The sequence below is a fragment of the Podarcis melisellensis genome, assembly GCF_964234715.1.
Source record: "Podarcis melisellensis genome assembly, chromosome: 13".
NCBI lineage: Eukaryota > Metazoa > Chordata > Lepidosauria > Squamata > Lacertidae > Podarcis > Podarcis melisellensis.
In genome coordinates, this window is record NC_138545.1 from 45,655,193 (window position 1) to 45,670,106 (window position 14,914).

General features: G+C 44.6%; 1 protein-coding gene and 1 long non-coding RNA gene across 3 annotated transcripts; one reads left to right on the forward strand and one right to left on the reverse strand.

The window, feature by feature from the left end:
• Window positions 1-2,574: 2,574 nt before the first annotated feature.
• Window positions 2,575-14,660, reverse strand: LACC1 (laccase domain containing 1). Of its 2 annotated transcripts, none has more exons than XM_081884251.1 (6): window positions 14,442-14,660; window positions 11,641-12,244; window positions 9,187-9,368; window positions 7,031-7,196; window positions 5,290-5,515; window positions 2,575-3,129 (listed from the first exon to the last, which is right to left on the reverse strand). In XM_081884251.1, the coding sequence occupies exons 2-6, from the start codon at window positions 12,194-12,196 to the stop codon at window positions 2,955-2,957; spliced, it is 1,305 nt and encodes a 434-aa protein (XP_081740377.1). In that variant the 5' UTR covers window positions 12,197-12,244; window positions 14,442-14,660; the 3' UTR covers window positions 2,575-2,954. The 2 variants fall into 2 exon arrangements, with proteins under 2 accessions (XP_081740377.1, XP_081740378.1); XM_081884252.1 differs by lacking the exon at window positions 14,442-14,660 and adding an exon at window positions 12,786-12,898.
• On the forward strand, window positions 5,467-7,200 carry LOC309354397. Its single transcript, XR_014162257.1, has 3 exons — window positions 5,467-5,606; window positions 5,739-5,817; window positions 7,064-7,200. It is a non-coding gene; the product is annotated as an uncharacterized lncRNA (long non-coding RNA).
• Window positions 14,661-14,914: the final 254 nt, after the last annotated feature.

Consider the following 14,914-nt stretch of genomic DNA (forward strand, 5'->3'; position numbering starts at 1 on the left):
CTTCCGGGAGAGGCTGGTTATCCATCCTCAGCCACCTGGGCCTTGGGACCTTAGCTGGAGTCCCCCAGGACGTGGCAGAGCCTCCCTCTGTCTCTACACAGCTTCTTCCTGAGGTGTAGACTCTCCAAGCGCCCCTCTTTTCCAGGGACTGTCCTGGATTTACAGAAGCCATCTCGGTTCCTGATTTGACCCCAGAATGTCGCACTTTCCCTTAGGATGTCCCTATTTTCATCAGAAAAATGTTGGAGGGTATGGAATTATGTGACCCCCTGAGCCACGGAGCGAAGTATACAGCCTTTACAAGACATCTGAAGGCAGCCCTGTATAGGGAAGTTGTTTAGTATTTAATGTTTTTATATATGTTGAAAACATCCCACAAACCACTGCCCACCCAACAAGCATCATACATACATCACAGAAAGAGTCAGTCTTGTCTCCTGGCTTGTCTCTTGTTCATGATACTGGAAATGCTGCTGGATGCCCTTTCCTGGCCAGTCTGAGCCATTCCCTTGAAATGGTAAATATCTCAGTTCTTGAATCGATTGTCACAGATTTACCCCTATTTATGTGAGAGGTTTATAGCTTTGGAAGGTTTTGTAAGTGAAAAGAACTATTGGGAAAGGTTTTTCCTTCAACTGGAGTCATAAAGAGGGTCAGGATGGCTTCGGGATTGCTCTGTGAACTCAAAGAAAGTGTCTCTTTTTTCAGGGAATAATTTATAATTTTTGAATGCTGAAGGATTGGTTTTTCTCTAGGGTGCTTGTCTGCTATGTGTGCACCTTAAGATTTCTGTAACACTCATGCCAACATCTGTTGCCCAGCCCCTGCAAGCCCCCTACTGTGACATCATAGAATGCTTGCAGTGCTGTTGTTTTTCAAAACCCACCAGCACCTGCTCATCAGGAGCAGAACTCAGCAGCTTCTGTGAGTGAAGTGAAGGGCTGTTTCTCAGAAGGGGAAACCCTGGGAGAGACTAGGGTTCAAATACCTCCTTATTAAGCTGTGAAGCTAACTGGGTGACCTGGAGCCAGGTTGTGGGGATTAAACGAGAAGGTGAGAACTATGTATGTCATCTTGAGCTCCTTGGAGAAAAAGATGGGATATCAATTCAGACGCCCTCAGAAGGTGGTGGACTCTCCTCCTTTGGAGGTTTCTTATATACAGAGGTTTCTGTTGTAAACTGCCTCCTGTGATGTATGTATGATGATTTTGGGGTGGTCTTTGGCTAAGGGGTTGGGCAATGTCAAAAGTTGTAATGGTTCTAGGGGTTGCTCATGCATGCGTAAGTTGCTGCCACTCCTGGCTAGGTTACCTGGTTGAACCCTTTCTGTCTGGACAGCCCTTCACTTCGTGGCTGTCTCAGTGCTGGCAGAATCCGTCAGTGGGCGTTTCTTGAACTTCTTCCAGCAAAGAAGTTCTTTGACACCAAGTCGCCTCCTACTCTCCCTGCGCGGAAGTCTTCTGCGCAGGGAGGGTGTGGGCAGCGGAGGACCCGTGCTCTCCCCGCTGGTCTCCGGTGAAGAGTCCTGGAGCCTCCTCTCCGATTCCCCCATCTGCCCCCTTCTCCACTGGTGTTACGCTGATTTCCTTCCCCAGCAGATGGGCTGCCTCTCTCCCTACTGGGACCCTCTCCGTCATCCCTCTGGAGCCTTCCCTCCTCCTCTAGCTCCGATGGCAGTTCCCTGACAAAAGTCTTTCAAGGTTCCTGCACACTTTGGTTCAGGGTCTCTCACGCCTTGGAAGGAGGGGGAGGGTATTCTGTTGCAGCAAAACAATAAAAGATCTGCCTTGCTTTCCACTGTATCCTGCTTCCATCCATTCTTCTCTGACTGATCATGGACTTAGGGTCCCATGGGGAGTTGGGCAGCAAAAGCCAAACCCCAATTTTTACATCGTACTGAAGTCAGAAGGCTGACTAATATGCTCACAAGGTTTCAGTGGCAACATTAGTAGTTTGTTGTTGTTGTTTTTGCAATGAGAAAAGAATAAAATTGTGTACCACACAACTACCGTATTTTTCGCTCTATAAGATGCACCCAACCATAAGACGCACCTAGTTTTTAGAGGTGCTATGATGCTCATGTACTGCTTGTGGGCTTCCCACAGGCGTCAAGCTGGCCACTGTGTGGCCACAGTGCTGGCCACTGTCTCTGTGCAGCGCCTCTCCTGCGAAGCGGGAGGAGGAACAGAAGGGGCTCGGTTCTTCCTCCCGCTTCGCTGAAGGGGCGCTGTGCAGCTCTCCCCCTCTGTGCAGCGCCATTCGCTCCATAAGATGCACTCACATTTCCCCTTTTTAGGAGGAAAAAAGTCTGTCTTATGGAGCGAAAAATATGGTAGGTTGTTGTATTGCTTGCTGACTGGTGGCTGCTTAAGCAGTTGGAAACAATAAATAACAATGTCAGAAAAAATATAGCTGTGGACCTGACTGCCTATGGTAATACAATACTAGGCTGTGTGCAGTGTATTCACAACACACACAAACACAGGAAAGTGCTAACAGACAGACAAAGAATACTGAACACAGCTGTAAAAAACAACTCACAAACTTTACCTAAACACTAAAAGCCAAACGAGTTTTCTGTATCATTTAGGCCACATATTTATTTATTTCTTAATTTAAATATATTTAAAAGCATTTGTAAACTTTTTAATTTTTTAAAAAATCTCCAAGTAGTGTGCATCATAGAAACAAGTTCATTAAAGCAAAAATACAACACTATAAACACTTACGTATCCCTGATATTTGCAATGTTTTGTACTAGTAGTGTAAGATTAAGCACACTTCGATGGAATTAAGTCCTATCAAAATAAATAGGACTCCTTTTCTAAGTAACTATATTATATAGACAGCTTGGAACTATAGATGACCACAGGAAGAGCTCAGTATCAGTAAATATAATCCATTTGCCCCAACAGTTTCTACCAGATTATTGCATAATTATGAAGATAAATCCTCAGTCTCTAATTGATATGAATCCAATCTGTGTTCCAAAGTTCTCACCATCACGGACATGAGAATAGAATTTATCAGGGCAACATGATGTACAGGCAGTTACATTTTGGTTCTGGTCTGTTACAGAGTCATCCTGGATGTTCTGAGGCAGAACCCCTCCAGTCTCCAGAAGAATACTAATAAAAAAAGCAAAAAAAAAAAAGGATGGTGGATTATTAAATGGACAGTTATTAAAGGGTAGTTATTATATATACACAAGATATTACTTCCAATATCTTAGGGTTAAATTTTTTTCATATGGCACTGTCAGGGAACTGCCATCGGAGCCAGAGGCGGAGGCAAGAATCCCAAGCGATGCTGGAGAAGGGCCCAGCAGGGAGAGAGGCAGCTCATCGGCTGGGGAAGGAAACCAGCGTAACACCAGGGATAAAGGGGGGCAGATGGGGGAATCGGCGAGGGGGCTCCAGGACTCTTCGCCAGAGACCAGCGGGGAGAGCACAGGTCCTCCGCTACCCACACCCACCCTGCGCAGAAGACTTCCGCGCAGGGAAAGTAGGCGGAGAGTTGGTGTCAAAGAACTTCTTTGCTGGAAGAGGTTCAAGAAACGCCCACTGACGGATTCTGCTAGCGACTGAAACAGCCACGAAGTGAAGGGCTGTCCAGACAGAAAAGGTTTAACCAGGCAACCTAGCCAGGAGTGGTGGTAACTTACACACGAGCAACCCCTATAACCGTTACAGGCACTAAGCCCCAAGACCTTCTTCCACATATATTGTGTTTAAAATTGGGAAGCTCTGATTTATAGAATGGGGATGATAAAGATAACATGTAACCTTAAACATGTAATATTAATATGGGAGAGTATATAGTGGGGGCTTACTGCTTCTTCCAAAAACACCCCCAAATGTGGCAAAGGGGTGCAATGCTCCTCACTGCCAGAGAGGCCAAGATTAAATGCTGACCACCAATCCTGGCTCAGCCAGTAGAACCTGACTTTTAATCTTGGGATCGTGGGTTTGACCCCCACTTTGGTTGAAATATTCCTGCATTGCAGGGGGCTGGATTATCCTTGTGGTCCCTCCATGATGCTAAAGGAAGAGTTAAGAGTCTAAGCTCTGCCACGAACTCCATAGCGGTGGCAGCACCCCTTCTGCTATGCTTTCATTGGGACTCCTAAGTGGTGGACATACTATCAAAGGCTCATTGGCATGGATAGCCAAGGCCATCGCTACCAACAACGCTCTTTGGAAAAGAGGACAGTGGATGGGAAAGGCCTCCTTAGAGGACTGTATAGTAAACTGGGTGCAGATAGTACAGATAGTCAGAATTGGCTGTTGAATGCACATCTGATTAAACCTGTGGGGCCTGATTCAGCCGAGTGAAAGGAAAGCGGAAGGCCGCTTCTGCGGGGAAAGGGGTGGGCAGGGAGACGAAGAGCCCCACCCTCCTCTTCTTCTGTAATGGGATCAATTAACCAAAAGGGAGCAAAACACACAGAGTGAATTTTTCACAGCCCCACAATTGTTGTTGTTATTATTCTTTATTGAGTTTATATACTGCCTTATACCCGGATGTCACAGGGAAAAATCACAACATATATAATCAGAATAAAAAACAACCCAAAAACACCCCCCTCCCCGAAAAGAGCCACATTTTAAAACAGTATAGGATGTCAAACACATCAACCAAAGGCCTGGTTAAAAAGGAAGGTTTTCGCCAGGTGCCTAAAGGTGTGTAAGGGATGTGGGTGGCCCTGTGGGTTAAACCACAGAGCCTTGGGCTTGCCGATCAGAAGGTCGCGGTTCAAATCCCCATGACGGGATGAGCTCCTGTTGCTCGGTCCCTGCTCCTGCCAACCTAGCAGTTCGAAAGCACGTCAAAGTGCAAGTAGATAAATAGGCACCACTCCGGCGGGAAGGTAAACGGCGTTTCTGTGCGCTGCTCTGGTTCGCCAGAAGCGGCTTAGTCATGCTGGCCACATGACCCGGAAGCTGTACGCCGGCTCCCTCGGCCAATAAAGCGTGATGAGCGCCGCAACCCCAGAGTCGGCCACGACTGGACCTAATGGTCAGGGGTCCCTTTACCTTTTTTAAAGGTGTGTAATGAAGGCGCCAGGCAAACTTCCCTGGGGAGAGCATTCCAGAGACAGAGAGCCACTGCAGAGAAGGCCCCGTTCTCATGTTGCCACCCTCCGCGTTTCTCAAGGAGGCACACAAAGGAGTGAGATGATCTCAGGGTCTGGGTAGGTTCATATGGAAAGAGGCGGTCCTTGAGGTATTGTGATGTGCTAAACACCAAGAACTCTCCCAATTAAGAATAAGCAGAACCAAGCTCACCGTGTTGCTCTTCTGATGTCAACGTACGGGGTTGACGATTCATAAAGTCTTACGCACTTGGGATCAATCCTAAGAAAACTTTTTGCCGATTCCCGAGGCAGTTTAAAGCAACAGGGCCCGACCGACGGCCCCAGGACCACAAGGATATCCTTCACGTCGCAACCGTATTCAGTTACCATCGCGTTAACGACAGCCATCGATACTCCTAACAAAGTGCCTTGCCAACCTTAGAAGCAAGGAAAGAAAAGGAAATCTTGCAGCTTTTAAAATTGAAAAGCAAAAGAAAACCCAACCTACAAAAGTTGCATTCAATGTATGTGAACTTTTAAATAGGTGTAAGCATGCAAAATAGGACATGGAAGTGTGGGGTGATGGGTCCAAGTAGGCATGATGGAAGCAACAGTATTTGTTCTTTAAGTGTCTCTGCCACATTTATATATATGATGAAGCCAGAAACTAGCAGCAATCAACAGAATCAGAAAGCTAGACGCTATGGTCTGCATTGCTGACAAACATCTAAAGAAGCAGGTAAGTTTTGGAACTTTTAAGTCAGTGGTTTTTATTCACACAACATTCCCAGTTGCGCCTCAGCTGTGTCATATCTATGGGAAACTGCCAAGACTAGACCCACATCCCATGTCATTCTGGCCTCCTTCGGGAGAAAGAGTGGAATATAAATTTAACAAATAAAATAACTATATTTTGATTCTTCAGTTGAACAGGTTAAAGATATGACACAATCCAACGATAAATAATTTTTAAATCCCAGAAAAGTCAAAGGGTCTTATCTTTGGCTGCATCAGTCCATTAGAAAATAGCATTACAGTGGACGCTCGGGTTGCGAACGTGATCCTTGCGGGAAGAATGCCCGCAACCCGCAGCGCCGCACACACAGGTCGCAATTCAGCACTTCTGCGCATGCGCAAAGTGCGATTTAGCGCTTCTGCGCATGCCCCGAAACTCAGAAGTAACCCATTCCAGTACTTCCAGTACCCGAAGCATCTTTAACCTGAGGTATGATTGTATAAATGTTATGCTATAAATAGAGATTCAGGATTAAACAGTGAACTGAAAACAAAAAGGTACCGATTCAAGGATAGCCATACCTGTATTTACCGTATTTTTCCCTCTATAAGACGCATTTAACCCCCCAAAATTAAGGGGAAATGTGTGTGCATTTTATGGAGCGAATGCAGGCTCCTTGGCTTCAGCGATAGCAACGCAAAGCCTCCGAAGCGCAGTGGGAGAGCTCCTGCCGCACTCTGGAGGCTTCGCGTTGCTTTCGCTGAAGCCTGGAGAGCGAGAGGCGCACTGACCCCTCTCGCTCTCCAGGCTTCAAAGATAGCTGCCTCCAGAGCTCCCGCTGCACTCCGGAGGCTTCAGGTTCCTTTCGCTGAAGGGTAGGTACCCCTTCAGCTAAGGCGCAGCGCCCCTTCAGCTAAGCGGGAGGAGAAATGGAAGGGGCTCCGTTTCTCCTGCTGCTTCGCTGAAGGGGTGCTGCGCAGAGAAGGGGAGATTTTTTTTTCTTATTCTCCCCCTCTAAAACAAGGTGCGTCCTATGGTCAGGTGCGTCCTAGAGAGCGAAAAATACGGTGAATGGAATGAAGTATGGGGTGGGGACTGACGGGAGAAAGCACACCCAGGGCAGGGCCAGAGTAGAAACAGAGAAATGCATAAAAGGAATGACGGTTGTCCAGTGGGTTTCTTGACCTTTGCAAAGCAAAAAAATGAGTCGTGTTACCTGAATGAGCAGCACCACATGCTTTCTTGACAGGATCAGCGAAAAGCACAGGGATGCAGTCAGCTCCAGGGGCAGCGAGTGTAACACCTTTCTGGTTAGTTACTATCCCATCGTAGTTATCCGGCTCGGCCTTTCCCATGACCCAAACATTACTGGCGTGGTTGACCTGTTAACACCAAGAGAAAGCAAGGCGATCTGAAAAACTGAAGTTAGGAGTGCTCTTTTGCTACTGTATTTCCTGAGGCAACACTTCTGCCTAGCAATACTGAGCAAGTCAAAGTGACACAATTGACTTCCGAAGCCTCGAATGGTCTGCAGCCAGGATATTTCAAGGACTGCTTACTGCCTATTCTTCGGAAGTCCTTCTGTGTTGAACCACCACCATCTCAGGTATGGTGGTGGTGTCAATACATTGAAATTCCATCCCTGAGGAGATTTGCTTAGCTTCTCCACTTTCGATTTTAATCAATAAATTAACCCTTTCAGGGGCAGCCAGCCATTTATTTTCTAAACCCATTTAGTTTCCTGCTTGGCAGGGGGTTGGACTCGATGGCCCTTGTGGACGCTTCCAACTCTATGATTCTATGATTCTAGTTCTGTTCAGTGGCATCCTTTTTTTAAATAGAATATTTATTAAGATTTTTAATAGTAATACAATAAAAGTAAAAAGAAAAAAATAACAAAAATACAAAAATAAAAATAATTAAAAACACACAGATTTTCCATTGCTTATTTTCCTTTGACTTGTTTCCCAGACCTCCTCGTACCTTTTTTGTATTCCAATTCAAATTGTTAGTTCAGCAAATCCTTACCATTAAATTTTTACCTGTTTCTAAACCTTTTTTTTTTCATATTCCCTTAAAGCATTACAGCTGGAAACCACTTAATTTCTATCCAACATCATTCTAACATTCATTAATTTTACAATATTTCTGTAGGTAGTCTTTAAATTTCTTCCATTCTTCTTCCGCCGACTCTTTTCCCTGGTCTCGGATTCTGCCGGTTATTTCTGCCTGTCCCATATAGTCCATCACCTTCGTCTGCCATTCTTCCAGAGTGGGTAGATCCTGTGTCTTCCAGTACTTTGCAATGAATATTCTTGCTGCTGTTGTAGCATACATAAAGAAAGTTCTACCCTTCTTTGGCACCAATTGGCCGACCATGCCCAGGAGAAAGGCCTCTGGTTTCTTCAGGAAGGTATATTTAAATACCTTTTTCATTTCGTTATAGATCATTTCCCAGAAAGCCTTAATCCTTGGGCACGTCCACCAAAGGTGAAAGAATGTACCTTCATTTTCTTTACATTTCCAACACTTGTTATCAGGCAAATGATAAATTTTTGCGAGCTTGACTGGGGTCACGTACCACCTGTACATCATTTTCATAATATTCTCTCTTAAGGCATTACATGCCGTAAACTTCATACCCGTGGTCCATAACTGTTCCCAGTCAGCAAACATAATGTTATGTCCAACATCTTGTGCCCATTTAATCACAGCTCAGTGGTATCCTAGGGAGAAGGGTGTTTCAACACAAGGACTGCTGTCACCCAGGCAGGATGATGAGTTCTCAGTTCTTTTAAAGGCTTTGTCAAAGATGAGGCAGAAGGAGAAATCCTTACCAGGCAAGAAGCATCTGGGGCACTATCTTTTTCCCCCCGTTTCACGAGAAGTCTAAAGAACCATTCCGCTTTATCAATGTTATTGCCATGATGACATGTGGGTTATTTTGTGTTAACTGCGTCAAATACCTGGGATAGCTCAGCTGGTAGAGCATGAGACGCTTAATCTCAGGGTTGTGGGTTTGAGCCCAACGTTGGGCAAAAGATTCCTGCAATGCAGTGTCCCTTCCAACTCAACAATTATTTGATTCTCATACAAATGGTGTGAATGGCATGTATCTGAGGGGCAGCGATGACCCCCTAAGTTGCATCCTGCAGGGATAAATGCCCCACCCTGAAGAGAGACTGCTTCCCATCACTCATTTAGAACTCTAAGGGTTTGATAACCAGGAAAAAATTCTGGAAAAGGATTAAATCAGATGTTTTGAGGCTCTTGGTGGAGATCTTAAAAAGCCGTGACATGGGTTGTTGTGACCCTGAATGCCTTTGCCTTTAAGAAGAAGTCCTCCCCCAGTTTCAGTTTTCTTTGCCTTACCTTTACCCTATGATATGCATCAGGGTTGAATCCAGCCGCAGCAGCTAGCCTGCGAAGGTTTTCCTTAACCACAATGGGTGGGTCACGTCTTTTGGAACTACTGAAGAGATTGAAAGAGCTCAACGTCGGTATATAGGAGATGCCACCCGTTCTTGTAGTGAATCCATGGAGGAAGATAGGATCTAGCGAAAAGAAGAAGAAGTGGGGAGGGAAATCAGGGTTATGCAGGCCTAGTGTCACCCAAAATATGCTTCAGGGGAGTAAGAATTTGGCATAAAGCTGGGATGGGGGAGATAGGCTGGCATAACTCTGGATAAGCTGAGGATGAGGGAGTTAAGCAAGCATGGTCTGGCTGCACTGGGAACCTCCTGAGATTCACTGAACCCAAACCTGCAGCAGATCTTAAGTCTCCAAATCTCTTCCCATCTCTCTAACACACAATCTGGTTTAAAACCAGTTACAGATACAGTGGTACCTCGGGTTAAGTACTTAATTCGTTCCGGAGGTCCATACTTAACCTGAAACTGTTCTTAACTTGAAGCACCACTTTAGCTAATGGGGCCTCCTGCTGCCGCCGCGCCGCCGGAGCACAAGTTCTATTCTCATCCTGAAGCAAAGTTCTTAACCTGAAGCACTATTTCTGAGTTAGCGGAGTCTGTAACCTGAAGCGTATGTAACCTGAAGCGTATGTAACCCGAGGTACCACTGTAACTCCAACCTGCCAGTAAAAATTCCAGCGAAAAATCCCTCCAGCTCAAAATTCACACATCACTCTATTCACACATATTTTGTCCAGATGGAAGACTAAAGAAAATGCAAAATTTTGAATCAGGCTTCTTCTCATGACCTTTGCCACCCTCTTTGTACACTCAGAACTTAGTGCCACCTCTTGCATTTTATCTCTATCCATAGCAGTTTTTGCCCAAACACAGAAAATTATGCAAAAATCCTAACTATTGCTAAGAATAGTAGGCAAAATGTACGATCACTGGGGCAATCTGACTTTCCTTGCTGCAGAAAGTCCTGGTGGTTGAGGATAGATTGAAGTGCACGCACAGTCATGAATACGAACAAAAGCTGTTTTTCTAATGAATGTGCATTTAAGAACCAAACGATTATTTTTTATTGAATGCTTCAACTAAGTAAAAACAAAGAAATTCCTTCCAGTAGCACCTTAAAGACCAACTAAGTTAGTTCTTGGTATGAGCTTTCGTGTGCATGCACACTTCTTCAGATACACTGAAACAGAAGTTTCCAGACCCTTCTATATAGTGAGAAGGTGGGGAGGGGTATTACTCAGAAGGGTGGTGGGAATGGGTGATGGGCAGATAGCTGTGATGAGCCTGTTGACGACTCTTAACGACTGCAATAGGTATTACAGGAAAAAGCAAGAGGTGAGAAGGTGAAAAGTGGCTTTGTCATGTATAATGAGATAAGAATCCAATGTCTTTGTTCAGACCAGGTTTCTCCATGGTTTTAAGTTTGGTGATAAGTTGCAATTCAGCAGCTTCTCTTTCCAGTCTATTTCTGAAATTCCTTTGTAGTAAAACAGCTACTTTGAGATCTTGTATAGAATGTCCTGGGAGATTGAAGTGTTCTCCTACTGGTTTCTCTGTCTTGTGATACTGGAAGGAATTTTTTTGTTTTGACTATGGCAGACCAACACGGCTACCTATCTGTAGCTTCAACTAAGTAGACATGCTTGCTTTTTTTGGTGGAGCCTGACATTCAGAAGTCTGTTTTTCCCCCCACAAGCACAACCAGGATCATACCAGGTATTGAGCAATAAAAAAGGACATTTGAAAAAAGAAAAGGACTGCAGCACTAATACAGTGGTGCCCCGCAAGACGAATGCCTCGCAAGACGGAAAACCCGCTAGACAAAAGGGTTTTCCGTTTTGGAGGCGCTTCGCAAAACGAATCTCCCTATGGGCTTCCTTCGCAAGACGAAAGCCCATAGGGAAATCTCCGGGACAGCGGGGAAGCGCAGCGCGTCTTCCCCACTGTCCTCAGACCTCCTCCAAAGACTCGCGGTGGGGCAGAGAGACCTTCTCCCCGCGCCAGCCTTCGGATGGCTGTCCTGAAGACTTGCGGTGGGAGAAGGGTTTTCCTTGCCACCGCCAACTTTCAGAATGCTGTTCTGAATGTTGGCGTGGGGAGGAAAAACCCTCCTCCCACCGCAAGCCCCGGGAACAGAGGAGAAGCGCTCCGCGCCTTCCCCTCTGTTCCCGTACCTGTCCTGAAGGCTTGCGGTGGGGAGAAAAGCCCTTCTCCGCACCGCCAGCCTGGCAAGCAGTCTCCATAGGAACGCATTAATTGATTTTCAATGCATTCCTATGGGGAACCGTGCTTCGCAAGACGAAAAACTCGCAAGAAGAAAAAACTTGCGGAACAAATTAATTTCGTCTTGCGAGGCACCACTGTAATATGATTCTTGCACAATTTTTTTTCTTACCTGGGATCAATGAGGATTTGAGAATGGTAAGTTCCCCTTTCAGACTAGGAAGGCTCTTCAAAAATATCGTTATCTCAGTTTGGATCGTTTCTCTGTCTTGGTCTGTAAGTGGCATTAATTCACCTTGCAGTTCTGCAGATTTTCTGAGGTTGTTTTCTTCACAGTTCATCTGAAAATCTTTAAACTCAAACTGGTAAACACTAGTAAAAAGTTGATTCGTGTACTCTCTCATTAACAGTTTTCTTTGCGCCTGCACAAATACTTTAACAGTGTTGATGTCTTTTTCATCGAGTTTTTGTTTAATGGTGTATAAGACAGCAACTGTATTTTTGGCACACACAACCTCAAGTTGTTTCCCTGGACCGTGAAAGCCTTGTATTGCTGTATGAAATACATCTCCACAATTCCCTTCACTTCCAAAGGTTTGGCAACACATAAGGTAAACAGGGCAGTTGTCCCCAAGAGTTTCTAATGTTCTGATCACCGATGCCTGGGTCCAGTTATTCCACGACCTGGGTCCGAAGATGCACAAATCAATCAAGACTGCCTGTGCCATATTCTATGGACAACACCTGATGATGGCAAACGTGGGGTGATCGGATGGCTGGTGGAGGGAAAAGAGTAAGAGAATGCATTATCAAAGAGAATTATCCTTTATTCTGGCGGATCAAGCAGATAAAATGAACAATCCAGAAAGGGATTCACAATCCGAGGACACAGAAAACAGCAGCAGTCTATCCCTGAGTCCAGAGCAAAGTTTTATCATATTTCAAGACCCGCCAAGGACTTTAGAAGGGAAAAGTCTGAATCAGATCCTTCAGCTACACTGAAGGACTCTCTTACGAAGCTTAATAAAAGGAACAGATATTGTTAATGCAGAGGTTTGTGATGAAATCTTTTTGTTTAGGGAACTTTATCCAGACATGCGGGTGTTGAAGCATTTCATTCTATTTTTAGTTTATGGCAGATTTTGTCTTTAAAATGTTTTTAATTGCTAGGTTTTAACTGTTTTTATTGGTAATTTTAAAAATTCCTGTAAACCTCTGAGAGGTTTTGTTACAATCAACCAGTACATTAAAAAAAAAATTTGTAAATAAATAACAAATTGAAAAACTCAAAGGCTAAATAGTATGCCTGCTGCTTACCTGGGAGTAAATCCCATTAATTTCAGTGGGGCTTACTTGCAGGGATACATGATGCGATCAAGCTGTGTGCATATCTGCTAGGATAAGCAACCTTTTCTACTGAGGAAAGGAATAGAAAAATTCAAAAAGCTAAAGCAGACCTAACTTGAACAGAATATAATTTTTAAGAAATTATGTTTAGGATCCGAATGTGAAGTCTACTAGGGCTGTCATTGTATGTGCATTATAAGATCCTGCTCCCACCAGAAACAACCAATGGGGGGGGGGGGAGCATAGATAGGATGCATAGTTGCAGACAAGACCTGCCATAAAAAACCCTCAAAGAATCTTGCTGGCTAAAAATTGGAAAACACAAGAAGTGCCAACAGTGGAGGAATGGCAGGTGAAGATGTTGGACTTTTGCGAGCTAGCCAACCTGACTGGAAGAGTCCGTGACCAGAAGGAGGAGGAGTATCAGCAGGAACGGAAGAAATTTAAAGACTATTTAGCTAAATATGCTAAGATAATCTAAATAGAAATACTTGCAAGTACAATGGTACCTCTGGTTACGTACTTAATTTGTTCCGGAGGTCCGTTCTTAACCTGAAACTGTTCTTAACCTGAAGCACCACTTTAGCTAATGGGGCCTCCTGCTGCTGCTGCGCCACTGGTGTGCGATTTCTGTTCTCATCCTGAAGCAAAGTTCTTAACCCGAGGTAATATTTCTGGGTTAGCGGAGTCTGTAACCTGAAATGTATGTAACCTGAAGTGTATGTAACTCGAGGTACCACTGTACCAGATAGGCCTAGGATTTAAATATGCTATAGAATAATATGTCTAAAGTAAAAATGAAAAGAAAGAAAGATGTTAATTGACTAAGTAAATTATATGTGGAAATAGTTTTGGAAAACTGTTACAACTATATACATTGAAACTCAGCTTGGGGAAGTCGAGGTCATCCAACAATGTAAAGAATGTAAAGAAAAGTGGAATTATTACACTTAAGATTTACAGTATGTTTGTTTGTATGGAATAATAATAAATATGGAAAATCAATTTTAAAAATGGGAAAAAATAATCTATTTATGTACGCTACAACGGCGGCAAGAGTCTTGTTAGCACAAGAATGGAAGAATGAGGAGATCCCAATGAAAGAACAGTGGCAAGAAAAATTGATGAGCTATGCGGAATTGGCTGAGTTGACATACAAACTGCGTAATAAGGACAACCGTGACCTCAAGGAACCTTTTTACGGATTATGTAAAAAGACAACAACAAGATTTGGACTCTTTGGCAGGTTTGGAAGAAACATCCTCAAAGTTATCAGTTGAATATATGATAGATAAGGCAATGATATGTACAATTTTATAATATGCAGAGGATAATATGTGCAAAGAAACCAGGGAGGGGAACTGAGGGAAGTCGGGGGGGGGGAGGAAAAAAAGAGGGGAATGTAAATGGTTATGTTGATTGATAATTTGTTCGTTAAAATCGTTCAATAAAAATATATTTTAAAAAATAGGATGCATGGCTGCAATCTTAAACACACTAGGATCTCAGTATCAATGGCACGTTCAAGGGAACTTAGAACTGAAAAGAGTATATAAATGAAGCCATTATACGTCCCGTCCCCCCGTGAGATACAGCCCCCGATAGGAAACTGATGCATTTACTTACCGATCGGGAGAAAACAGTTTGCACTTCCCCGAAGTATCCGCTCTGCGCTGCAAGCTGCGTCCACTTCGCTTGGTATAACGTGAGAATGCAAAAGCCACTTCCTGAAAATGCCAGATTGCAAAGGCCCGGGGGAATTCCAAAGTTTGCGCAGGGAGGCGCTAACCCAATTAATTTCCGCCAAGCGGCTGGACCAGAAGAGCAGGACTTCGCTTCCCAAAAGGGCGGCGAGCAGATCCGCGCTTCTCCCCGGAGAGGAAGGCAGAGCTGCAGCCCACCGGGAAGAGCGCTGCAAAAAGGAGGGAGCCTCGGGGACCTTGTGCAATTCGGGCAAAACACACACAGGGGGGGGGGGAACCGAAAAAAAACACCCCTTTCGTTTTTCAAGCCTGGAACAACTGCTCTGCAAATGCTGGCGCCCCCGGGCGCTCAGCTGGAGAAGGAGGGCCAGCCCCTCTCCTTCCCAGTGGGGCATC

What these genes read in the sequence shown, in the direction of transcription:
- LACC1 (XM_081884251.1), bottom strand. Translation starts at nt 12,196, where the DNA reads ATGGCACAGGCAGTCTTGATTGATTTGTGCATCTTCGGACCCAGGTCG. An exon ending in ATGCATATCATAGGGTAAAG is followed by an intron (nt 7,197 to 9,186) that starts GTAAGGCAAAGA and finishes TGGTGTTAACAG; the next exon opens with GTCAACCACGCCAGTAATGT. An exon ending in GACATCAGAAGAGCAACACG is followed by an intron (nt 3,130 to 5,289) that starts GTGAGCTTGGTT and finishes TTTTTTTATTAG; the next exon opens with TATTCTTCTGGAGACTGGAG.